Source organism: Nannobrachium achirus (genome assembly GCF_963921795.1).
Source record: "Nannobrachium achirus genome assembly, chromosome: 18".
Taxonomy (NCBI): Eukaryota; Metazoa; Chordata; class Actinopteri; order Myctophiformes; family Myctophidae; genus Nannobrachium; species Nannobrachium achirus.
This window is the reverse complement of record NC_137825.1, coordinates 2,210,936-2,238,786: the sequence shown is the minus strand read 5'-3', so window position 1 is coordinate 2,238,786 and position 27,851 is coordinate 2,210,936. Positions and strand designations below refer to the sequence as shown.

Here is a 27,851-nt window from a genome sequence, read left to right as displayed (position 1 = left end):
TACATGTTATATTCTAATTTAGCATATTATGTCCTAAGCAATGAATTAATTAAAGGAAGGGAATGGCATTGCGCTGTTATGCACAACACATCATTAGGCTACTTCATTATTATGACAGTGGTTTTCAAACAGTGGTCCGGAGACCACCAGTGGTCCTTGAGGGTGTTCCAGGTGGTCCCCAGCTAAAGAATTGGTAACCAAATGGGCCCTTATAAATCTTAACTGTAAGCGTAAGATGAAACCAAAAGGACCCGTACAGGTCCACTTGATTTCATTTTACGCTTACAGTTACAGATCTGTAAAAGGTGTATTTGGATACCAACTCTCCATCATTTAGCTGGGGACCACCTGGAACAAGGACCACCAGAACTTGAAAACTGACTTTTCAAAGAAGAATAGACCACCAGAGTTGGGTGTAACATATTAAAAAGTAACACGTTACTCTAACCAGTAAGACTCCCTAATAGGGAGATAAGCGACCGTCAGGTCGCAGCGTGATTTTATGGCAAAATGTGTAGGAGTAGTGTCCAAAAATGTGTTTGAAGAAATTGGCCTGTTGGTGGCGCTATATGGGACAGATCCATATTGATGAGATGAGTGTAGACATACTGTGTACTGATTTGCGTGATTTTAGGGCAAAATGTGTAGGAGCAGTGTCCAAAAATGTGTTTTTCAAAAATCAGCCTCATGGTGGAGCTAGAAGAGGGCCATGTGAGAAATGGGGGGTGGGGGTATTGATTTGGAAGCCAAGGAGTGTGTGTGTGCGCAAATTTTGGCATGGATCGGGGCAACGGTGGCAGAGATATGAGAAGGGCAAAAGTGTGACGTGTGACTGACAGACTGACAGACTGACAGCCGGTGGAGGTTTTGATAGTAACTGCGACCTGACGGTCGCAACAATCCATTTCATTAATGGGACACCAAAACATAATAATAAAAAAAAAAACATTGTTGTGTTTGGTTCTAACTCAAGGTAGGGGTATCTCAAAAACTAAGGCCTTTCTTGAGAACTTGCTGTAGGACTATACTACAGAGAAACGTGAACACGTAGGAACGTGATATAAAGTTTAACAATGCTTTATTAAATGTAATAAACAAGATCCTAATCTGTTCAATCACTTTATTAATCAGAGCATTCTAAATCCTTATTTTGTTTATTTATTTTATTAAAGCGTTTATTTGATATAATTAAATAATTAATTCGCTTTATTAAAATGTTTGTTTGATATACTTAAAAAAATGTTCTCCTTCTTTTCGGTTTATTAAAGTGTGCCATCGAGATCCTTAATATCACAGCAGGTCCGTGCTAAATGCGTCCTCACCAGCCCTGCGATGATTACTTTAAGCTTTGTATGACGGAAGGATAATTACGCAAATTACGCAAAACCAACGTTTTGGCCTGATATCATGTATTAGGCCTACTGTAGGTATCAGAGTGTCACCTACATGTTATATTCTAATTTAGCATATTATGTCCTAAGCAATGAATTAATTAAAGGAAGGGAATGGCATTGCGCTGTTATGCACAACACATCATTAGGCTACTTTATTATTATGACAGTGGTTTTCAAACAGTGGTCCGGAGACCACCAGTGGTCCTTGAGGGTGTTCCAGGTGGTCCCCAGCTAAAGAATTGGAAACCAAATTGGCCCTTATAAATCTTAACTGTAAGCGTAAGATGAAACCAAAAGGACCCGTACAGGTCCACTTGATTTCATTTTACGCTTACAGTTACAGATCTGTAAAAGGTGTATTTGGATACCAACTCTCCATCATTTAGCTGGGGACCACCTGGAACAAGGACCACCAGAACTTGAAAACTGACTTTTCAAAGAAGAATAGGCCACCAGAGTTGGGTGTAACATATTAAAAAGTAACACGTTACTGTAACCAGTAAGACTCCCTAATAGGGAGATAAGCGACCGTCAGGTCGCAGCGTGATTTTATGGCAAAATGTGTAGGAGTAGTGTCCAAAAATGTGTTTGAAGAAATTGGCCTGTTGGTGGCACTATATAGGACAGATCCATATTGATGAGATGAGTGTAGACATACTGTGTACCGATTTGCGTGATTTTAGGGCAAAATCTGTAGGAGCAGTGTCCAAAAATGTGTTTTAAAAAAATTGGCCAGAGGGTGGCGCTATATGGGACAGATCCATGTTGACGACATGAGTGTAGACATATTGTGTACCGATTTGCGTGATTTTAGGGCCAAATCTGTAGGAGCAGTGTCCAAAAATGTGTTTAAAAAAATCGGCCTGAAGGTGGCGCTAAATGGGACAGATCCATGTTGATGACATGAGTGTAGAGCAAGTGTGTACCGATTTGCGTGATTTTAGGGCAACATTTGTAGGAGCAGTGTCCAAAAATGTGTTTGAAAGAATCGGCCTGATGGTGGCGCTATATGGGACAGATCCATGTTGATGAGATGAGTGTAGACATACTGTGTACCGATTTCTTGATTTTAGGGCCAAATCTCTAGGAGTAGTGTGCAAAAATGTTTTTTAAAAAACCGGCCTGAAGGTGGCGCTAAATGGGACAGATCCATGTTGATGAGATGAGTGTAGACATACTGTGAACCGATTTGCGTGATTTTAGGGCAAAAAGTGTAGGAGCAGTGTCCAAAATTTGTTTTGCAAGGATCTGCCTCATGGTGGCGCTAGAAGAGGGCCATGTGTGAATTGGAGGTTAGGGTTGTTGTTTGGCAGGCAAGGAGTATGTGTGCAAAATTTGGCATGGATCGGGGCAACGGTTGCGGAGATATGAGCAGGGCAAAAGTGTGACGTGTGACGTGTGACTGACGGACAGACAGACAGCCGGTGGAGGTTTTGATAGTAAGTGCGACCTGAAGGTCGCAATCAAGCAAGCAACAGAAATGAGAGAGATGAAAAAATGAGAGAGAGAGAAAGAGAGAGAGAAGCCTGCACCTCACCCCTCTTGACATGATGCCGTCATGACGGACACATATAATTCATGTGCAAAAATCAGTGCTATGTTGCTTTTTTAAGCAAATGGGAATTTTTCAGCAGCTAGAATCAGTTTGACATTGTTTCTTTTAAGCTGTTTCTGCTGCACACGGAGTCAATCCCCTCGTTGCAGTTCATCATTTCAACTGCCATGCTGTGCTGGGCTCTGTGGGGGAATATCTCCGCCAGGTTAGGTTGTCCACCCCTGGTCTGTAAAATTCATAGTAGCCAATTGGAATGAAATCTGCTCAAACTGACTGATGTACGGATACAGAACCAGAGAGCCCTGGGATTCATTTCACTTAACAACACCCTGCCTGGGTGCATATACTTCCACTTGCTACATCCAGAGTCAAAGACAGCCCCAGTCTCTGTATGTGTGTGTGTGTGTGTGTGTGTGTGTGTGTGTGTGTGTGTGTGTGTGTGTGTGTGTGTGTACATTGCCAGATTTACACTGATTCTTTTTTAAGTTTGTTGTTTCCCGGTGCCCTGCGGTCGCTTCTCGCCCTTAAAGAGGCGGTGCCATAGTTTTGTATTTTTTTTTTCTGGTTTTCATGTGTCTAGGAGGTTGACAGTACTTCATTAGACCCCCTGGTGTGGTTGTTATGAGCAATTATGTATTCCTTTTGTATATATATTTTTATTTTTTCTGGAGTCTGCCACCTTGTGGGTTCAAAGTGCCGGTGCAAAAACACAGATACAACTACATCTTAGAATCAACCCCTCCCCTTTTACCATTCACCCGACACTGTGGGTGTGGCTAACTTCAGCTGGGTCACCACCCCAGACATCTCAACTTTGAGATCAGCATTTCCGGGAGGTTTACTGTGCACGTGCGCGCACACGTGTGCGAGAAAAAAATATGAATTAACACATTGTTCTACGGTTAAAATGGTTAAAAACTGTTAAAAACGGTTCTGCACAGCGGCCGAACCATTTTAGGCTTAAAGGGGTATTTCACTTTCAAAAAAACTTTTGGTCATTTTATCATCTAATCAGGCTTTTATGAACACCCTGAACAGTTTTTAATTAGCTTGATTGAATATTTAGATATTTGATGTAAATGTTACCAGGCCCTCCAGGCCCAGGGCCTCTCCCCACACACACCCATTGTAACTTCAAACTTCATTTTAATCATATAATGACACATCACATTAGGGAGGGAAGTGTGTATTAACATAGGATGCAATAAGAGAGAGAGAATCTCCTTCCACTCACCTCATAGATCTCCTCACATAAGAAGGTGAACACCCAGAAGTACAGCACGTATTCCCAGCTGGACGGCCCACTAGGGGGCGGTGGCATAAAGTCCACCAGCAGCACGTAGGCAAACAGGAAGAGGAAGAGGATGTACATCATTGCATTTCCCACAAAGGAGGTGACAGGAGCTCTCCAGAATGTCCAGAACACTCTTAGGCAGACATGATCTTCATCTTCATCGTCATCTTCATCGATCCTGCAAGGTGGAGCATCATCATAAACCCACTCAACTTAGTCTTAAACAAAGTGAATTAATATATAGTTTTAGTAACAAGTATAATATGCATATGGAAGTGTGTGCAAAGTGTATTATTGTGTTAGACATGTAAGGCTGGGTGCTAACCTGTAGGAGATGAAGTTGGTGAAGCAGAGTGGAAAGCAGAAAAGGCCGAGAAGGACTTTCCACACTGATGTGTCCTTCTTCATGTCACCCCGCCAAGCCTGAGACAGAGTGGACTGAGAAGCATAAACAGTCTGTTTTAGCTGTCAGTAGGGTCATGAGTTAATAAAATATATATACTGTACAATATAGATTTCTCAAAAAATAGCTTTGTGCCGCAAACCAGCTTGTAAATTAAATGGATAGAACATAAATCCTAGTCTTCCTTGTTCTGCATTAATAGATTGTGTTGTCACCACAACCAATAGTTTTACTCAAATAGCTAAACCTGTGGACCACATTACAAACATGGCAAGGTGGCCAGCAAGATGGCCAGTTGATAAAATGACAACATTAATGATACTTCATTGGAGCCTTATGTTGTCGAACTGACACTGTAAGAACTTCCGACGTAAACAAGACCGTAAAAGGACTTATTTGGGATGCTCCTTTTAGGCAGGGTGTTTAACTATACTTGTACTGATCTACACTACTGTATTGACTATACTTGTACTGTTCTCCATTTTTGTCTAATAAAATATTCAATCAATCAATTATGCAATTCTGGCAAATTAAACATAGTGGTATTGAATTTGCAAGAAATGGTAAAATGAATGCCAAAGCTTCCGTCCATTTTGGGTTACAGTGCCTGTTCTTGGCATCAACCTTTCTGCACAAACTTGAGTGCACACAGTTTTCCCTTCCTGGATGATTATTCATGTAACAGTAATTTCATTAGGCTAAAGATAAGATTCTGTAATTTCTACTTAATTCTGTCTTTATTTATTAATTGATTGATTGGTGGGCCAGTCAGAATTGTGCCAGGGACGGAAGGCCTGAGTTTGAGTATCACTGCTCTACAGTGTTAGCTGAACTGTCACACCACAGTGCTTCTACGTAGGTAATGTGCTTCTCGCATCTTTCATTTTATACAGTAATTGAAGTTAAGTCATTAAAATGGCTGAAACCTTGACCAAGATAGTTGAGGATACCATCTGAACCAGCCAGTCAGAGATGAACCAACCTCTAATCCATCATGTTTGAAGAAGCTGTGTGATTCAACAGCTATGCCCATCTGGAAGCAGTTCAAGTCCCAGACTGGAGACTTTCTGTTGAGCAGCTTGAAGGAGAGACTCTCATCGGTCTGGTAACATGAGCCCAATATACCTGAGGTTAGGAAGACAGCACACAGGAAAATCATTATAAAGAAAAAAATATGTATTTATTAAGGGTGGGGAAGTTAACGCGATATTAACTAATTAACGCAAAATCCTTTTATCGGCGATAATACCCCCCCCCCCCCCTCGGTGCACCCCGTAGTCAGGAAGCGAATGCAGCCTCAGAGACAAGCAGTAGTAAACAAGAGAGTCACACAGACAGTAAGAGCGGTGGAGGTTTTGGAACACAGGCAGGGGCAGACACAGACAGACAACCACGGTTGCACTCATTGGAGACTATTGGACTTCACTCAGTAATCACAGTTCTCTCGAGAACACAGCGCATTATTTTGACGGGGAGTGGAGGCTTCTGTTGCATGGGCTGACTGTTATGAAGACGTTAGCTTCACATTAGCTTCAGACGTAGCCTACTAGCCTACTAGCCCTGGAACTTGTCTGCCCCAAGCCTCCACCATGCGTGTAGCCGGAGAGTGTATCATTGAAAATAAAGTCAGCAAACTGCTGATCACTGACAGTGCACACAACATGATCGCAGGGGCCAGGGAACTGGATGGGCATAATGCCTTGTGCCACACATCTTCAGCGAGCTATAGCCTATAATCTCCAAGCAATACCACCGCAATTTGTGGCGTCGTCACGTTAATGTTAATGTATTGTTAATCTAAGCCTACCAACGAGCCATCACAGTGTCTACATAACAACAGGGTTTATCAAAGTGAACTAGGGGTGCCATAATCGTAACACCAGTCCAGGGTGCGGTGCCTCAGAATACTTTGATAATGTTTCAAATGTAGCCTTTCAATATTACTTCAGTTAAACCTAGAGCCTCTATGCTTTGTAAAAGGCTGCACTGTAGCCTACTTGAGTAATTTTTACATACACAAACTCTTCACAAAATAGATTACAAGCTCACAACGCATCTTATGTGAGCTTGTAGATCGGCTATTTTTGGTGAATGTTCCACCCAGAATAGGGATGCTGTGGTTAAAGTGATTAAATGCCAAGTAAAAAGTTAATTTATTTCTAATCTGTCCTAATGGAAACGCACATTTTGCCCCAGAATACTTTGATAATATTTAAAATGTAGCCTATCAATATTACTTCAGTTAAACCTAGAGCCTCTATGCTTTGTAAAACGCTGCACTGTACTTGAGTAATTTTTCCATACACAAACTCTTCACAAAATAAAAGATTAAAAGCTCACAACGCATCTTATTGTGAGCTTGTAGATCAGCTATTGTTGGTGAATGTTCCCCCCAGAATAGGGATGATGTGGTTAAAGTGATTAAATATATAAAAGTTAATTTAAATCTGTCCTAATGGAAACATTTTCTCGAATATTCTGGACAGTAAGCCTATTTGTCATATAGAATTTGAATAAACTAGGTATTTGTCTACCTCCCATGTTGATATGAGTATTATATATCTGTTTAAGGTAGTTTTAGAACAGATCAAAAATATGCGATTAATTTGCGATTAATCGTGATTAATTATGGACAATCGTGCGATTAATTCGATTAAATATTTTAATCGATCCCCAGCCCTAGTATTTATTGGAAAATAATTTATAAACATAATTTATATTTCCATGAGTTGAATAGAATGTTTCCAAAGTTGACATAACCTCTCAAATCAAACACAGTTTGATGATTTATTCAAGGTCTCACCATGTGCCCTGTCCTCAAACTTCTGTGTCAGCTTTTCCATTGAAAGTTTGGTCTCTGTCTGAATTTCCAACTTTGACTTTGACATCTCTTGAAGCATCTTACAGGCACCCAGCGCATTCAGCACTGGCTCCTCTGCCTGGGAGATGGACAGAGAGACAGAATGACAGATGGACAGAGACAGACAGACATACAGACAGATGGACAGATGGACACAGAGACAAATAGACAGAGGGTTGGTTACAGATATGCTACAAATCATATACTGTACATGTGTAACAGGCTGAATAAATAGTTTGTTTAAAATGGTGAAATTCCTGCTAAAGTATTTATATAGTCAGTGTACAGGTTATGAGTGGTTCAGTTAGCGCCATCTACTGGTACCCAAAATGTCTATTTAAACCAGAAGCCCAGAGCAGTTCATACTCTATCTATGCTATTCCGGTCCGGTGCAAAAGTATCATATTGCTTCTCGCCCTTAGGGCGTCTTATTGGTTTAATATACACAGTTATGTAACATAAGTTGACATGCTTCTTCAGTGTATTTTTGTTTTGTTGCTGTTACTCACTCCAGTTTTACTATGTATTTTGTACTGAATTCAATGTCAAAACCAGTGGAACTTTGTGCTTTGAACCAATCATTGCAGGCAATTGTTCTGTATGGTTTACAAGTTCAGGTAATGTTAGCATCGGCCGCTATGATTCAATGAGTCAGTAACATGCCTGTGTTTGAATCCCAGGTGTTACACATGTACAAATCTATCTATCCTTCTGCCTTCTCTGAGCATCAGGTGTTTTACCTTCTCCCAGAGGAAGACAGCCAGGTCACTGTAGTTCTGTAGGACAGCCCAGATAAAGAGATCAGTCCAGGGGGATTTACAACGCTGGTTCCTGTATGGACATTCTCCACCCAGCAGCTCTTTGGCACGCTGAGGAGAGAAGAACTTGATTTGTAAATCGGAAAAATATGCTATTTACAAATATTTTACCCCATCATAAATCACAATATATTATGTCCATTTTACTTACAGATGGGTATCGTTTGTATGTATATACTGTGTGTGTGTGTGTGTGTGTGTGTGTGTGTGTGTGTGTGTGTGTGTGTGTGTGAGTGTGTGTGTGTGTGTGTGTGTGTGTGTGTGTGTGTGTGTGTGTGTGTGTGTGTGTGCGTGTGTGCGTGTGTGAGTGAGTGATTTTCTCTGACGATTCTAGTTGTTGTCATTCTGGGGGGAGTTTGTTCATGTTTTTGTGAGGGTATCAATCCTAGGAGACACAGGAGAACATGCAAACTCCACACAGAAAGGCCCTATCGCCAACCCCACCTAGGGTGTGGGCGCTGATGAAGCGGAGGGAGGAACACGCCGCCCATATATGTCCTTAATATTGATAACATAATATCCTTAATAATGTCCTTAATATTGACAATATAGGAATCTCCATATATAGGCATAAAACGTACGTAAGTAATGCCAAGCAGGGCCTTGGTGAGTTAGGGCCTTGGTTTGATGCCTGTGGCTCTCCATGTATGGGCATAAAGGGTAACATTCTCATTTTCGGCCTGGGATTTATGACATCAAAAATCTCCATGTATAGGCATAAAAGGTTTTTTCTTTTTCTGGGAATGACCATATATGGACTTTTTATTTTATCCTTTATTAATAATAATATGTATCCATATACGTACAATATTATGTTATGCCCATACATGGAGATGGGCATTAAAAAAAAGAAGAAAAAAGAAAAAGAAAAAAAAAAGAACGTATGTTAACTCATTAAAAGCCTCTGACTTTAACGGATTAAAATGTCCAGAGTGCCCCCCCCGCCCCCATTCACTCCCGTTATCTTATTTTGAAGGCCAGAAGGCCACGAGGTGATTACTTCCGGTCTGACGTCATCGCATCCTGCGACGGAACCGACCGTTGTTTACGTGGTGCCATGCTGGATTGCATTGGAGCTTTTATATATGTGTTATATAAGCGAGCATCTGCCTCCATCTTCGCTTCTAAAGTGTAGTTTTGAGATAATGGACATTTAAGATGAGATCCCCCGTCCACCTCAATGTTATGGGATGACTATTTTGTGCTGGTGGAGCCGTGATGATGACAAATCAGCGACGATTTTCGCCTCCGGAGCTTCCGCCATATACTCGGTATTTATACTCGCCGTTACAGTAATATATTACTTTTCGCGCGACATCGCGCATTCGGCACTATAAGTACTCGAGTACTTTTCGCGCGACATCGCGCGTTTGGCTTTTAATGAGTTAATTAGTAATGCCAAGCAGGGCCTTGGTGAGTTAGGGCCTTGGTTTGATGCCTGTGGATCTCCATATATATATATGGGGGGTTGTCCCATTATTAGGAAGGAGGGAAGCTTGTTTTTCTTGGCCTTGTACCAACGGTTGCCGCTACTGCGGCGTTCATGGAGCACCGCACATTTCGAGTGTTTGACCTCCAGCCCAGACCAGTGAGGAACTCCTCTGTGCGTGCCAGCATGTTGGTGATGACGCCTGCACATCATCAGCATAAACCCCTGGATGGGGTTTGGGGACTGGATGGTTTGGGGGCGGCTGTAGCTCAGGAGGTAGAGTGGGTTGGCCAAAGATCCATGGGTTGGCGGTTCAAATCCCAGCTTCTCCTGTCTACATGTCCTTGGGCAAGACACTGAACCCCAAGTTGCTCCCGGTGAGCAGGTTGGTGCCTTGCATGGTTTCCACCGCCACCGGTGTATGAATGTGTGTGTGAATGGGTGAATGTAATGCACATTGTAAAGCGCTTTGGATAAAAGCGCTAAATAAATGCACCATTTACCATTTATCCACTTCATTCATTGGTTGAGGGCTAGGATGACATTTACAGCACTCTATGGGCTGGGGCTGACAGTTTTCATTCACAGAATGGGATGCTCGGTACGTCGGTAGGCCAATCAGATGCAGGACTGGCGGGACTCTCTCGTTCCCATTGGAGGGGGCAGAGTGCCTTCCGCAGTTCCACAGTTCCGCACTTCCACCAGTCCTGACCAGTCGCGCCAATGAACTGCAGCGGCGGAGGAGGTATCTGGCTTTTTAAATCTGTGTTGTTAACCACCGCACCTGAGTTTTGTTTCTGTTTGATTGCCTTGATTTGTTTTGTATTTAAACTCTGTGTTTCATTCAGGTTTCATCCGGGAACTCAGTTCCTGCTTGGTACATAGACTGTAAAAAAAACATGGACGGTGCGAAGTAGAGGTCTTCACGGGTCCAATTTGAACTACCCGAACCCAAAAGGACCCGGGGGAAATGGACCCGGACCCATATGGCCCCGTCTATCATTTGGAATTTGAGAACCGTTACCCGATCAGCCCCGAGACGTGATGGATCCGATCTGAACGGCCCCGCCTGTTATTAGAAAAATTGGATCCGATACCCGAGCAGAACGAGAGATCCGAGACCCGAACCTGTCGCCCCGAAATGAAAGAATGCCAACGTTATTATATTAAGAGTTGTATCAGACATATTTCTTACCTAACGTCGCCACGGCGCTGCTGTTGCTGCAGCGGCGCTGTGCCTCTCGCCAAAAGATGATCTTTTCCCAGACCAGTAAGTCAATGCGGACAGTTTGTAAATACAAATAAATCCATGTTTTTATTCCTTCTTCTTTGGCTAGCCAATGCTAATGCTATCGTTTTCTGTCGCATGTGTTGTTCATTATATCTTTCTGCTTTGAGTGTCCATTTTGCTCTGCAGAGCATGACAACACGCAATGACAACTCCATTGTAAACCGTTAACCAAAACGTTACGTTAATATCTTTGATAATAACAATCCAACTGATACAGTCAGTGTTGTTGTGACTGATAGAGTGAGTTATACTTCTCAGTTCTCACAACCAATGCAACAGATTACATGCTGCATCTTTAGTGCCATTGTGTGGCGTTATCTATTTGGTGCAGTTGTTGCGTTCGCTTTCACTTCAATCTCGGCCTGTCTCGGCTCCACTCGGGTAACAGGAGATACCCGGGGAACCGGGGCAGACGGCCCCGGCCCCGGCCCGCCCCGCGGTAAAAGCTCGAAAACTGCCCCGTTACCCGGCTCGGGGCGGTTCGGATCGCGGGTAATTTCGGATCTCGGGCAGGTCCGAAGACCTCTAGTGCGAAGCCATTGGTTTCTAAGCGACGGAAATTAATTTTTTTTTGTCCCTTGTATGGGTGTCGCCATCATTGTTTGAATGGTACGCCAGGAATCATAAGGAATGCTATTGGCTGCCAACGGTCACGTGCAACCACAGGGATACATGAGGGAATGTGGTCGGAGCCTCCCGAAATAAAGCACACGAAGAACACAGCCGGCTGGTATCAGTTTAGTTGACCACGCCCCCCACAACTTTATTATCAATTTTAACATAAATGGGACCTTATTTTCACAAAACGCATATCATGGTAATTGACAGGCAGTTTTTCACTAGCGACAGGAACCATAAAGTATTTATGACGATGTTTATTAAGGTTAGAAAATCAAAGAGGAAAATGCATGGGGTCCAGTGGAGAAAAAATCTTTTTGGTACCTCGCGGGGGGGGGGGGGCAACTAGCGGCCAATCATGGGATCTTTCTCTTCCGGGAAAGTTTCATGAATAATCCAGCCAACAACACCCCTGGCTTGGTACCACAATTCGGTACCCATCCCTAATTTTACTCTAATGTTTACAAACATTACCAACATAAACAGAATACAGAAACGTGTACAAATCATTTATATGTTGTCTATTCACTATATTCCTGGCCCCGCCCCCGGCTTCCTGTTCACATCCTGAAAGAAAATAAAAAACATCATTTGGTTTCCTGTGTCCTTGCATTAAAGTGTCAGTAGAGGCGCTCTTGGCTCTGAATGAACCGGTGTTGCCATGTCTGCTTATAATAAGCAATTTGTGTAGTTGTTTATTGGGCTTACTTTCTAATATTTTTTAAACCAGTGGTTCCCAAATCTTTTCATATCAAGGACCCCAGTGTAACATATTTGTCCACAGTTGCAGACCCCCATCTGAAAATATGTGGTGCCAGGGACCTCCACACAGATTTATGTTGTTAAAATCTTTCAAAAATATTCAAATTTATTTTTTTCCCCTCAATATTTTTTTAAATAGCAAATATACAAGCTCACAATGTGTGCGCTTGCTGATCTGCTATTTTCAATAGTAAATGTAAAGTAGTATAGCCTATTTGCTTCTGTTGGGCTTATTTCTTTGGCAAAATCTGGCAACAGACAATTCCGTGTCACTTCCTTACTTGGGAGGAAGTGAAAAGATGTTTTTTTAAGCACACACCCTCTGTAAAAGAAAATGGCAGCCTCCATAGAATGGCCAGGAATATCGTGAATAGTGTTAGTAAGTCAATCACCTAGAGAATAAACATTTCTCCAGGGCTATTTGTTTACATTTATATTACTGATCAGGCCTCCATAACTGAGGCAGTTATTCAATTTGATAAAACAAACAGACCATTATGAATTACAGCATAGTAGAGGGTGGCTACTATTAAACTGCTATTAACCCTTTAAACACCTCATTACTAGGCCCTTAATTATTTACCTCTACTACACTAGATATTTTCACCGAAAATAGCAAATCTACCAGATCACAACACGCCACAACACTGCATGTTGAGAGCTTGTAGATCTGCTATTTTCACAGAGTGTTCAACCCCCGAACAGGGACACTAGGGTTCATGTTTAAAGAGTGAATGAAACAACATAACAGTATTATATGTTCAGTAGAATACCTCCAGAGAATGAAACAACATAACAGTATTATATGTTCAGAAGAATACCTCCAGACAATGAAACAACATAACAGTATTATATGTTCAGAAGAATACCTCCAGAGCCTTCTTGCCAGAGGTGAAGTCTTCTAGACCCAGAGCAGTGAAGTAGAATGGCTTCTCTTCACCCATGAACTTCTTCAAGACACCTGACACCTGGAGAGACAGAGAAGAGGCAGAAAGAGGAAATAAGACAATCCTGTCACAGAGGACACAATTCCTCTGTCTGTCTGTCTGTCTGTCTGTCTGTCTGTCTTTCTTTCTTTCTTTCTTAGCAATAGGCTACACCAGGCCTGGAATTTCATCATTTTAGGGTTAAGGCCACTTGGCCTTTAATGTTGTCAATTTTTTGAGGGCACAAAGGCCAAGTGCTAGGGCATCAATTAAAACAATGATTTGAAGTCGATTTTTCATAAAAATAATACTAAATATCAAGAAGCTGTTTAATTCATATTTGCCATGTGTAATGGTGTAAAGTAACTAAGGACATTAAGTACTGTACTTAATTGTATATCTTAATTTTTAGATATTTGTACTTTACTTGTATTTCCAATTTCGAATATTACTCCACTACATCTCAGATCCAAATATTGTACTTTTACTCCACTACAATTATTTGAAATTTAGTTACCAGTTACTTTGCAGATATAAATTACAATATTATAAAACATACATGAACCATTTTAGCCCTATTTAGGCTGTTTGAAAAAATAGCAGATCTACAAGCTCAAAATGCATCGTATAGTGACACGTTGTGAGCTTGTAGATTTGCTATTTTCAAACATTTTGCTATAAATACTTTTGTACTTTTACTCAAGTACATTTTACATTTGAGGACTGTTATTTGGAACGTATTTCTGCATTGAAGTATTGATACTTTTACTCAAGTTAAACATTTGAGTACTTTTTCTACCACTGGCCATGTGGATGCACACGCACACAAGCTCCGCCCTCCCGTTCGCGGAGTGATCCTTTCTCATTCTCAACTTTGAATACTTGGAATAATGTACTTTCTGACAGCTTAGCCTCTTGGGGAAAGAATAGGTTTGGTTCCCTTACAGTTGCGTTTGGGTTGTTGTTGCCCTGAGCTCAGCAGAGCTCCATTTAGAGGCATTCGTTCGCGCATCTGGATTTATTCAATAGGTTGCGTTAGATTTAACTCCTGTTTTGCCCGGTGATGCTTTTGTGTATAACACTGTTTCACAGGACTGACGACTCATACGAGGCTTGAAATCGAATCCACCACTGGTCATGTGAGCAGCTCAACCAACCAGGCACTGCTGTCACCCTAATGACTGGAAAATCACGCAGAGGAAAAACCATGGCCGTCGTGGCTGCCGTGAAATTCCTGCCCTGGGCTACACTATATTATTTGTTCAACAGAATTAGAAATTAATTATTCACCAATGAATTACACCTTAGCGTTGTATTACAATAAAACTCACCTCCAACAGGCTGATCTCTTTCAGAGGGTAACGGTCAGAGGGATCAGGTTCCCATGAGGTTCCCAGTCTCTCCTTCAGTTGCTCCAGTAGCAGCTTGTAGAGCAGTGTGTCTTCATTCACTGTGCTGTAGAATTTCTCCAGGAGGCCATAAGTCAGGTGTTCCTCGAAGTTGAACTTCTTCTCAATGAACAGACATACTGTGTATGGTGTCTTGTCATTGGTCAGTGCGAACGTCATGTAGTCCTTCAGAGCTTCATCCTGTTGGACACATTGGAGGTAAAACAGGGAGAGGTTATCTGTTTTTAAAATGTAAAGAAAAAAGTAAAAATTATGTGTAGACTACAATGAGACAGTGTCGCGTTGGTGGGATAGGAGGCGGTTGTCCAGAACCACCAATCTGACCTATATTTCCAATTGCCCATATATATATATATATATATATATATATATATATATATATATAGGCTAGATCTGGGTCACGGGCACCTACATTTCCAGTAGGGGCATAGGCGGATTATGAAGAAATGGGCCCCTGGGCACCAAAATGCAAAGGGCCCCCACCGCACGTCCCAAAAAAGTCCCAAAAAAGAGCTCCTAAAATGCATAGAATAGTTATAACTATAACACACAATATTGTGTAGCTTATGTATATTTTGCAGTTTGAAATTGGCAATTTAATTGTTTCCAAAATAAGAAAAATGTTATGAAATAATGCAAAGTATGCATGATTTGAACCAACGACCCTTCAACTTCTTGTTTATGCCACAATGACATACACATTTCTTGAAAATGTTAAAAGAAAAAAAGAATATCTCACAATACTTTATATGAAATTGGGTGCTGACTTATTTATTTTAGATATATTATTTATTATCTATCTTTTAATAATAAATGATTCATTATACTTCTTGCAAGCATTTGGCCCCTATACATTTGCTAAAACTAGGGATTTGTTATGTTTTTGTAAAGAACCTCACTTGTTCCAGGCAGCTGGGTAAGGCTAGTGTTATGTGATGCTATTGTATGAATGAGGGAGCCCGTTTAGATTAATCAGAATAGATAACATAATGATCTACCCCGGTTTATCAAAATGGGCCTCTCATTGTTGCAATGTGTGAACATTAAAACATCTAATGTTGTTTTGCACTTGCTTTTTGGATCCCTCCCTCTGAAGTCCTATAGATAAACTGAGGGGTTAATCACTTACAGTAACATGTCTCATGATGGTACAGGACCTTGGGGTTTGTGATGCTCGGCGGAACTCGCCTACGGCTCGTTCCTGACCGCATCACTGTTGTGCAAATAATTCAGTTATCCCACACCCTCTCATGTATTATTGCTTAATAAGACCATCACACACTTATTATCTGTATCTCTACGTCTACCTCATGCCATCAGGGTGAAGACTGAAGATACAGAACCCTGAAGAGGGACAAGGTTGTAAAATTGCTACTCCAAAGGGACTGGTTTCTAGGGTTTAGGACCCGCCGCAGTGGTGTCCGGTAAGAACTTAACCGAGATGCCTTGAATCGTATGGAAGGCCCCGAAGTCTTGCTGGGAGAACTAGCTGAGTATCTTGAGATGGTTGGAGGTGATGATAAGGTCTGAGTCGAGGAATAAGGCAGAGATATCTGGGTTGTAAGGCCAGACATCCCGACTCGTACGGAAGGCGATGGGGTCTTTCCTAGAGATCTGCTTGCATCTGCCTCTGGAAGCGATAATCACCCTTTATATAGCGCCCGTCTGTGTACTGGGTGATGTCATACTGATGTCAGCAGCCATGTCTCTATATATGGAGTTATAGGTTGTCCGGGTCCAAATATGGGGCTTGTGAGGTCAGACTTAGTGAGATTCGATGGTTATCTCCATATATGGAGAGATGCGTCGGTTATCTCCATATATGGAGATTCAACCTTCTACGTGTAACTATGGCTACGTAACGACTAGCCACGTGACGTGAAGGTGAGTGAGGGTCTTTGTAACAGTTGGGTTTAGCAGGAGTTTTGTCCCCACTAAAACTGCCCTGCCCTGTGTCATAGTTTTTACATTATGTTTGCGTCTTTATAATAAATAATATATTATAATTATATTATTGAAGCGGTGAAAGTCGCTTCCAAGGAGTTTGATTGATTGATTGATTGATTGAAGAATTTATTTATAAGTTTAAGTACAGTTTCATGACAGTACAAATCACTGGTACAAGGTCAACTAAAAGGAGATCCTAGAAAGCCGAGGCTTATTTCCACAGGAACCACACTTTAACGCTTCCAGTGCCAGCCCCTAGATGGCGCCATAGAATGCCAGACTTTCTCCCATAGGCGACTGCATTAGCATCCGGGGACTCACGTTGCAGTGACGCGCGTGCTCACGTTCGTGCACGTCATGGAAAGGTCCCGGATGATAATGGCTACAGAATAGTAATTAGCCTTTTCTCATTTTAAAGATCATTTTTTGGCGATTTCGCCGTAAATAAACCTCGCGCCGCGGCGGCGCCGCCTCCCTAAAACACAATCCAGAGATATGGCCCTTCAAAGATGTGGGTTTGCATTGGATTCGGCGGCGATTCGCGGCAACGTTACTCAATAGCAGCCGGCTGGGGGGCGGCTGGGCCTCAGCCACTGGATTGAAAATTTAGGCTAGGCTTCAGAAGGCCTCGGATCATTTTATTCATTTCATTAAAAAACGCTGAACATGTTCGGGATAGGCACACTGGACTACGTTCCGGAAGCGGCGCTGAACATTCGGTGAACATTGGGGGGCTCAAAAATATATTTTAAACCATTTTAATGGAATATATCATCGGACCATGTAAAATGGCTAGCTGGCTAGCGTAGGACAAGCCAGGACCACCCACGGCTCTACAAGCAGCTCAGCTTAAAAAAAATATGTATTGGATTGAAATAAAGCCGAACATGTTCGGGATAGGCACTCAACCAGTTAAGTACCTCATATAACATTGAAAGACAGACGGATAGAACATACTTTATCTAGGATAATATCAGTTTCAAAAGCATAACATCAAATACAAAGGCAGAAAAGAAAGAAAAAAAAAGGGGGGGGGGGCATGGGGGCTTAGTCTATTTACAAGTCACGGGTAGCAGCTGTCTGAAGGTGACTTTTCATACCAATTTTGAAGGAGGCTAGGGATTTGCTCTCCTTTAAGGCTTGTGGAAGGGCGTTCCACATGTTGATGGTATAGCAGGAGAACGAGTTAGCGCCTTGTTTAGTGTTAAATCTACGTTGATGATGATTAGTGGAGCTGCCTCTGGTGTTGTGATCGTGAACATCCTTGACCTTTAAGAAGTAGTTTGCCAGGTACATGGGTATCTTGGAGGTGTAGTGAATCTTGTACACCAGTCCCATTGCAAGATGCTGTACTCTGTCAGCTACTTTGAGCCACCCCACGCTTTCGTGGTGATGATCGGTAAGGTGGGTCAGAGGTGGAAGACCATGCACAACCCTAATTAGTTTGTTCTGGGCTGTTTGGAGCTTTAACTTTAAGGCAGCTGGGGCGTCGCGATACCAGACAAGGACTCCGTAATCAATGAGGGGCCCGATAAGAGCGCACCTCCTAGTGTCTTTCGAGATTTAATACTGATCAGCGGGGCAACCCTTTGCAAGAAACAAATTCGTTGGTTGACTTTTTTGATTACCTTGGTAGTAATTCTTTCACTGGATAGGTTAGCCTCCAGGATGCAACCCAGGTAGCAGATGTGTTTTTTTCTTTCAATCACAGTGTCACCTACTTTAATTGTGAAGTTCTCAACTAGGCTAAGTTTCTGACTAGATCCAAAGAGGATACATTCAGTTTTACCTAGGTGAATTGAGAGTCTGTTGTCATTGAGCCAGGTGCAGATCATGTTAAGGGCCTTTTCAACCTGCACTATGTCTCTGCCTGAGACTAGGAGAGCAGAGTCATCCGCGAACAGAAACAGATTGCAGTCACAAGCAGATGACATGTCGTTTACGTATTAAGAACAACAGTGGTCCTGGGGGGGGGGGACAGGGTTCCGTTGACTTCCACCATCTGTTCCCTCCCCACCAAGTAAGAGTGCATCCATCTCACTGCTGTGCTGTCAAGACCAATAGCTTTGAGTTTTTCAATTAGAATAGAATGATCGACGGTGTCAAATGCCTTCTGGAGGTCCAGCATGACCATGCCGCAATATTTGCCATCGTGAATTTCACGTTTGATGTAATCATTCAAATAGATGAGGCATGTATCTGTGGAATGGGACTCTCAGAAGCCAGACTGGAACTCGTAGATCAGTTTATTCTCTTCAAGATATTTAGCCACCTGTTCATAGACAATGTTTTCCATTACCTTAGAGATGGAACTAAGGATTGAGGTTGGCCTGTAGTTACCAGGGTCAAGTTTACTGCCTTTTTTGTGCAGGGGGGTTACCTTAGCTAATTTGAAGTCCTGGGGGACATAACCCTGCTTGATAGATAGATTAATAATGTGGGTAATGATTGGGGCAATGGTGGCAGCTGAGTCTATGAGGAATTTGGGGGCGATTTTGTCATGGCCAGCGGCCTTGAATTGAGGTAGGGTGCGCAGTTTTTTAAACACTTCATCAGTTGTCACCGTGGCAAGTTTAAAGTTGTCTTTGCATACCCCAAGGTTCCTGTAGAATTTCAGGATGTGCCTAACACCAAACAGCCCAGATGGAGCGGGCAGTTTATTGACCAGATTTTTGGCCATGGAGGTGAAGTAGATGTGGCTTTGTGTGTATCGTGTGTCCAGGATTGAGGATTGGTCAAGCTTCACATGACAATTTGGCCCTCCAGATAAAATCATTCATTCATTCAGGATTCATAAAAACATAGAACTGAAGCATATAGAAAGTCTAGATCTAGAACACAGATTTCATAGCTCTAGAACACATAGAATGAAAATTCACCACTTCACTTCGAACCGAGGTTTGAGCCCCCACCCCCTGCTTTACTCTGATTTATACCCTACATTCCCCGAAAACCTTAATATTAAGTCCATATATGTACAGTAGGCCTATATGGATATACTGTATTATATTAAAGACCCAATGAAATGACTATTTTTGGTATTTTATTTTGAAGTTTCAGTTTGAAAAGGAAGCCTGTGTGTTTCTGAACCTATCCGAGGGGACCAGCCCTTCAGGCGATGGGATTTAAAATCTGAGTAATGGGAGTAATGGGAGCCAGCAATGGGAAACAAACAGGTGAATGTAATCAAAGGTTCATTTATATTCAAAAACTCTATCTATGTCATCACTTTTTGAATTTCTGTTCACAGGAAGTAATTAAGAATGGCCTATTTAGGGACCTTTGATATAAATATACACAAAAATGGTTTATTTTCAATTTTTTTGGCATCTAGTGTTAGGTATGGCCATATTAACACTACAGATATGCTCTAAAAGTGTGAAAAACATGTTTTTGATTTCACCCCGTCTTTAATAAAGGATAAAATAAATACAATGTCCATATACAGCATACATGGGCAACTAGCGGCCCGGGGGCCACATGCGGCCCCCACCTTCACTTAATGCGGCCCGCTGGTTAATACCGGAATAATGATATATTATTGATTTCAGCTGTTGTAATTCCAAACATGACCTGCTTTAATTCAGTCTATATTAGTAGCTTAATGACTGTATAGTAGTATTAAAATGTATTTTTTTATGTCCAATGTATTTGTATTTAGGTTCATAAAGTTAACATGAGTTTATAACTAAATGTGTTTGAAGTGTTTGAAATTAAATCAAAATTTCAGGATTCCAATTAAAAAATAACAAAAAAGAATTCAGGATTCCAATTCAAAAGAAGCAAAAATAGCTGATGCATTTTGAGCTTGTAGATCTGCTATTTTTGCTTCTTTTGTATGAGATACTAGAATGACAAAGTGGAACGTAGCGATATGCAATGTGGAGTGAAGTTGGAAATATAGTGGCCCTCTCCATCATCAAAGTTGCCCACCCCTGATATACAGTATGGGCATTCCCAGATGATGCCCTGTTAGGGTACCCCTACCCCCTTATGCCCATATATGGAGATCCCCAGGCATCAAACCCAGGCCCTAACTTGCCAAGGCCCTGCCTGGCTTTTGTATGTATGTAATTATGCCCATATATGGAGATCCCTGTCCATATTTGGTAATGCTCATATATGGGCATGTTTTGATATAACATTGTTGACTATCATGCAGGGGTCTCCATATATGAGTAACTGGTCCCATATACTGTCTTCTTTACGGTACGCACAGGCTATGTCATTACAGTCTGTTCTCTGTAGCTTTGTATGCTACAAGGATAAGATACTAAAAGGAGTCATTAGCTTTTTCTCCTTCGGGCGGCCGAGCATCTAGTCGGCGACCTGGCCAACTCGGGAACAATGTAAATAGGGAATGAATGCCCCGCCCTTTAATGCAAACCCCATTATACCTGTTGTCATAGGTTCCGTTTTGACCATCTGTTTGCATGTGTCCATTTATGCCCATATATAGAGATATATGTCTGTCTACGTCCATTTTATGCCCATATATGGAGATCTCTGAGGACCCGTTTTGACCATCTGTTTGCCTGTGTCCATTTATGCCCCTTATATGGAGTTATCTGTCTGTCTGCGTCCTTTTTATGCCCATATATGGAGATCTCTGTAGGGCCTGTATTGACCATCTGTTTGCCTGTGTCCATTTATGCTCATATATGGAGATATCTGTATCTCTGTCTGCATCCATTTTATGCCCATATATGGAGATCTCTGTATCTGTTTGTCTGTGTCCCTTTATGCCCATTATGGAGATCTCTGTATCTGTCTGTGCCTCCGACTGTGTTGCAGACACAGTGCCGGTTCCCCCTTTAATACAAACCCCATTATACCTGTTGTCATAGTGTTATGCTCATATATGAAGATCTCTGTATCTGTTTGTCTGTGGCCCTTTATGCCCATTATGGAGATCTCTGTATCTGTCTGTGCCTCTGACTGTGTTGCAGACACAGTGCCGGTTCCCCTTTAATGCAAACCCTATGTATAAATTTTGACTATCTGTTTGCCTGTGTCCATTTATGCCTATTGACTCATGTGGTGTGATGTCAGAGCCTTTTATGAAGTGATGTCAGCGATTGTGCCGATTTCCTCCAGATCAGCCTGATGTCAACAATCAGCTCTGCATAAGGAGATTCCGAACGTTTTGCGCCGGTTTGGGTCGAGGCCCGGCACTGCACTCCGCGCTGCGGTGGGGAACGCGCGTGCCGAATCTGAAGCCGGTGGGACGAACAGTTCTCGAGATACGCGGAATACATACAGACACACACGCAGACAGAGATTTGTCGCATTTATAGATAGAGGTCTACGTGATGTCAGAGCATTATATGCCCATATATGGAGATATCTGTCTATTTGCGTCCATTTTATGCCCATATATGGTTGTCATAGGACCCGTTGTGACCATCTGTTTGCTTGTGTCCATTTATGCCCATTGACTCATGTGGCATACGTGATGTCAGAGCCTTTTATGAAGTGATGTCACAATGAGTCAGCGATTGCGCCGATTTCCTCCGGAACAGCCTGATGTCAACAATCAGCTCCGCATAAGGAGATTCCGAACGTTTTGCGCCGGTTCGGGGAAACCGCGCGTCGGATCGGGCCGAGGCCCGGCACTGCACTCCGCGCCGCGGTGGGGAACGCGCGTGCCGAATCTGAAGCCGGTGGGACGAACGGTTCTCGAGATACTGGCTGTGTTTGAGTTTTTAAGGAGAACTCCTAACGTTAGTCCTGTAACATTGTTTTGGTGAGAAGCGAAAGTGTATTTTTTATTAGTTCGCTATGTCACTGATGAGCCCTTGCACTGTGGTTGCCCAGGCTGAACTAATAAAAAATACACTTTCGCTTCTCACCAAAACAAAGGCAGTTTTAAGATGTTGTAGGCCTGCTTTCCTTAGTAGGAACACTCGACCTCCCCACCTCACGTCTAAAACACACTTGATGGCTAGAAAAGAAAATATTTTCACCGCCCTCAACAGGTCTAGATTTTGCCGGTAAAATATTTTCTTTTCTGTCTAAAAAGTGTATTTTAGACATGAGATGGGGGGCTCAGAGTGTGCCCACTAATGAAAGTAGGCTTTCAACACCTCTAAAACGCCCTTTTCTTTTTTGGGTGAGTAACGAAATTGTATTTTTAATATGTGCTAACGTCGTGAGTGATGTGAAGAACTGGAGGCTGTTGGAATATCCATCTTGAATTAAAAGGAGCATCAAGCTGTGGAGAGGATAATTTTGGCTTTCCTCTACAAAACACTGAGTGACTGTGAAAGAACTTTCTCCCAAGGTAAGACTAAAGGGGAACACACACCGGACGCAGAGGCGGCACGGAAGCGGCGCATCAAAACATACGGCCCCATTATGTTCAATGAACTAACCCACACCGGCGCCGTCAGACGCATGCAGCCGCGGGTCTGCCGCCTCGCCGATACGCCGCTGTTCTATTTTTCCAGCGTTGCCGTGCGGTGAACATGTTCTCCCATGGTTCTCCCCACCGGAGGAAATGGATGTGCTGTGTGGCAGCGCGTCGCATCCAGTTGAGGTTACCGCACAGCCCTTCACGTTCGTCGATACTACGACGCGACGCTGCGCAGCCGCCCGTGTCCAGTGTGTGCTCCCCTACATCATGCTTTATAAACCCTATTATATTAAGCCTAAACAGTTCTGCTGCCATGTAGAACAGTTATGAACCGTTTTTTTTTTTTTTTTACTTTAAAAAATGAATAATTTCCTGTGAAAAAAAAACTTTTTTTTTTTCACCCTAATGTGTGCTCTCCCTAGTGGTGACAACGTTAGGCGCCAGTGGTTTGTGTGCTTTCGGGTGCTAAAAATTTGTAATTTAAAGGGATATTTCACTTTCAAAAAAACTTTTGGTAATTTAATCATCTAATCAGGCTTTTATGAATACCCTGAACAGTTTTTAATTAGCTTGATTGAATATTTAGATATTTGATGTAAATGTTACCAGGCCCTCCAGGCCCATGCAGGGCCTCTCCCCACACACACCCATTGTAACTTCATTTTATCCATGATAGATTCATTAAAAACACCCATTATTTTTTTCTGGTGACTCATACTACCCTCCTAATAATGTGATGCGATAACTTTTTCATTTATTTTTAATAATTATCTTTTTGTATTTCATTTTTTCCATTTTCCCAAATAATTATTAAAAATAAATGAAAAAAGTTATCGAAAAAACACGGCCTGCTCACGTATTAGGAGGGTAGTATCGGCCTGCTCACGTATTAGGAGGGTAGTATGAGTCACCAGAAAAAATAATGGGTGTTTTTAATGAATCTATCATGGTTAAAATGGAGTTGGAAGTTACAATGGGTGTATTACAATGGGTGTGTATGTGTGTGTGCTCCCTGTTGAAAGTGGAATATCCCTTTAAGTTTGTTTAAAAATAATTAAAATGCCCACATGGTTAACTGCGGGGCTTACAAGCAAGCATCGATAGGCTACTGTATATTCATATCATGAATTAAAATACTTCTTAGCAAAGCTAACCGGTGGAGTCCGGGGATTACATTTCAAAACAAATGCACATTGCTCTAGAATCTAGAGCAATGTGCATTCATTCAGAGCATTTAGAGCACTGTTCAGGGCCGCCACAAGGCCTCTTGGTACCTGACTCGCAACTGGCTGTTGGGTGCTCCCCAACATTTAAATTTCCCCAAATATAGAGGTGACCATATATGGGCATTCCAAGATATGGGCTTAATATTGATGACATCAGGGATCTCCATATTGGGATAAAAGGGACAATAAAAGGGACAGAATACATTTTCAAGGCAACCACACTTGCAATTTCCCAGAATTGCATCTTTCTAGTTCCAAATCTACAGTAGGAATATGTCTGTACCACTAGGTGGCAGTATTCAAATACATTTATATGTGTGATTTTTGTGATGTTGTTTCTAACCTTCCAGTTGATGTTGATGTCTTCATCACTGATGCAATCATTGGAGAGCTGCCTGAAGAAAAAGTCCACTCTGTTCCATCTCTTTGCTAGAATCAGCTCCCCATCGTAAGGGAAGGCATTACCTGATGTACGCTGCTTACTGGCTGTAACACACACACACACACACACACACACACACACACACACACACACACACACACACACACACACACACACACACACACACACACACACACACACACACACACACACACACAGACAGTTCCTCTTCATGAAATGGATGGACAGATGTTTTACTTTTACTGCAAAAGAATGAAATTCATCCATGAAGTGACTCACCACTGCACTTCTTATTTTCTACCTGGTTGTTTTTACATTATACTTTCATAGACAGGTAGTTTCCTTGCACCCTAAAACAACGTTACGCCAATATTTGCTTCTATCGCAAATCAGCAGCCTTTTATATAAGGCCTTGTTATATGCGGAAATAGAACAAAGTTACATTTCCTGAGCAATATTCACGTAATACTGTTCCTACTCTTACTATCAGGGGTATAATTAATTGTGTGTGTGTGTGTGTGTGTGTGTGTGTGTGTGTGTGTGTGTGTGTGTGTGTGTGTGTGTGTGTGTGTGTGTGTGTGTGTGTGTGTGTTTTCCTACCCCAGGGAGTGGTATGTCAAAAACTAAGACCCTATTTTAGTGTTTGTACCTGCGCTAAATGTGCTTTTCACCTCACCAATATAATATTAATTATTGTTCTATATTGTACCTGGCATCAGGGCTTTGATACAGTCATGATCAAAGTCTTCTGGTCCGTCCTTCTCTTTCTGGTAGAATGTTATCAACTTCCTGTTGCTGATGATGCTCTGAACCTGGGGGTCAAGGTCAAAGGTCACAGCATGAGCAAATTATTCATTTCTGCATAACAGAACGTTGAATCATTGCGCGCGCACACACACACACACACACACACACACACACACACACACACACACACACACACACACACACACACACACACACACACACACACACACACACACACACACAACTATAATACATTTTCAGCTCTGTTAGCCTAGGTACTACAAAGTGGAAGCAAGTTGACATGCAATGATGCAACACATGTTGGATTCAAACTATTAAAGCTATCTTGCCACTGTCAGATAAATGGTCAGGTATACATAAAGTATTTACATATGTTTTAGTGGAGTTGCTAACTTAATCTCAGACATCCAGGAGTTAAGAAACTAGCTAACCTAAGCTTTCAACACTCATTCAAACAGCAAACAGAGACATACAAATATAATATAGCCTACAAATACATCCACAACTTTGTCTGACTCTGGATAAGTAGTTCAAAGAGTGAAACATTTTTCTGCAAAACAAACTACCATGCCATACCAGCCTTACCATGCCTTTAACCATGCCTTCACATTGCTGAATATTGACCATAGACCATACAAAATATGGACAGTGGGAACCGTCACGTGACCCATTGGTTTCCATCAGAGCGAAAATGATGGGTGTCCACCATCATTGTTTTAATGGTACCCAGGGAATGCTACTGGCTGCCAACGGCCACGTGCACTCGCAGGAATACTTGGGACATTGTCTTGAGCTTGCCAAAAATAAAGCAGACGAAGAAAAAGTGTTGAATCAGAAGTGTCACAAGATAGCCACGCCCCTCCTACAGCATACCCTGCTTTAACATCAATTATAAAATAAATGGGACCGTATTTTCACAAAACGCATATCATGGTGATTGAAACGAGACTTTAAACTAGCGACAGAAACCATAAAATGGAACAAAGATAAGCTCTTGTCCTCGCACAACAACCTCAGAGACCTGATGCTCAACTACCAGTCAGCTGTCAAGAATGCCAGAAGTACTGTAAATATTTTAAGTTAATCGCCTCCCACTCCCATAACTCCAGGATAATGTTTCAGGCTATGCAATCCGTAATAAACCCACCACCCAGTCAGTCCCTAGAAGTTTCCCCAGAAAAGTGTGTAGAGTTCCTGCAGCATTTTATGGGCAAGCTAGAGGGAATCAGACAGCAGTTGTCTACTGAACCAACAGTTCCTGAGGTGTGTCCCGTGCCATCCTCCCAACTCACCTCTTTCAGTCTAATCACAGCAGCAACACTCCTGGAAACTGTCACACTGATGAAATCCTCATCTTGCCCTCTTGATATCATTCCCACCACATTTCTGAAGGAGAACATACTGACTGTCGCCCCTGCCATTGTTTCACTTATTAAATGTTAACTGTCCACCAGCATAGGTCCTTCAAATTAAAAAAACGCATTAGTAAACCTCTTTTAAAAAAAGTGTCACTGGATCCCCTAGTTTTAAATAATTTTAGACCCATCTCCAAACTACAGTTCTTATTAAAAATGTTTAATGATGTTTAAACATCATGTTTAATAATGTCCAAACAGATTTTATGAAAAGTTTCAATCCGGTTTTAGGGCCTTGCACAGCACAGAAAAAGCACTTTTAAAAGTTACAAATGATCTTTTACTAAATGCAGTCAGTGGTTTTAGATCTTAGCTCTGCATTTGACATGGTTGATCACCTTATTTTAATTGAACCCTTGAAAAACGGCCTAAATGAGGGAGCAGTTTGTGGTTTGACAGAATTTTTTCCGTGGTAATTGGGGAGGCCTCCTCTTCACAGACTCCTTTTAAATGAGTCCCGCAAGGCTAAATTTTAGGCTCCCTACTGTTAAGTATTTACATGTTGCCTATTGGCAACATAATTAGAAACCATGGTATTCAGTTTCAAAGTTATGCGGACGACACGCAGCTGTATATCATTTTACCGTCTACAGTTTAGGTATTTAGCAGATGCTTTTAATCTAAAGCGACTTATCCCCTAAGACTTGGTGTTACAGGTAACATACCACACCCCAGTTACATTACTGACTTGCTGAAACCCTATAAACCTGTACGCACCCTCAGATCCTTGGATAAGGCCCTCCTGGATAACACCTCCTGTGTCACGTGGGGGGACCGGGCACCTCTGCTCTGGAACAACCTGCCCTTGGATCTTAGGCTAGCAGAGGGCAGAGTCAGTGCCCTCTTTATCACTAAGGGTATGGTGTTTCAAATGTTTTAAATGTTTGTTTTGATTTCTCTTTTTTTTTTTTTTTATTATGATTTGTTTTAGTTTACTAATGTTTGCTCCCGTATGTCTGTAAAGCACTTTGGAACTGT

The 27,851-nt window shown here is 42.0% G+C and overlaps 1 protein-coding gene across 1 annotated transcript in view; it reads right to left on the bottom strand.

Moving 5' to 3' along the window:
- Positions 1 to 27,851, bottom strand: part of LOC308302621 (transient receptor potential cation channel subfamily M member 4-like) — a gene marked incomplete at both ends in the record, with an annotated part of 110,370 nt that overhangs the window by 37,120 nt on the left and 45,399 nt on the right. Inside the window, 8 exons of the mRNA XM_080746877.1 lie at positions 4,184 to 4,421; positions 5,597 to 5,771; positions 7,450 to 7,585; positions 8,247 to 8,375; positions 13,294 to 13,392; positions 14,682 to 14,939; positions 24,631 to 24,716; positions 25,400 to 25,502. Of these exons, the coding sequence (XP_080603003.1) occupies positions 4,184 to 4,421; positions 5,597 to 5,771; positions 7,450 to 7,585; positions 8,247 to 8,375; positions 13,294 to 13,392; positions 14,682 to 14,939; positions 24,631 to 24,716; positions 25,400 to 25,502 (1,224 nt within the window). The remainder of the gene's footprint in view (positions 1 to 4,183; positions 4,422 to 5,596; positions 5,772 to 7,449; positions 7,586 to 8,246; positions 8,376 to 13,293; positions 13,393 to 14,681; positions 14,940 to 24,630; positions 24,717 to 25,399; positions 25,503 to 27,851) is intronic.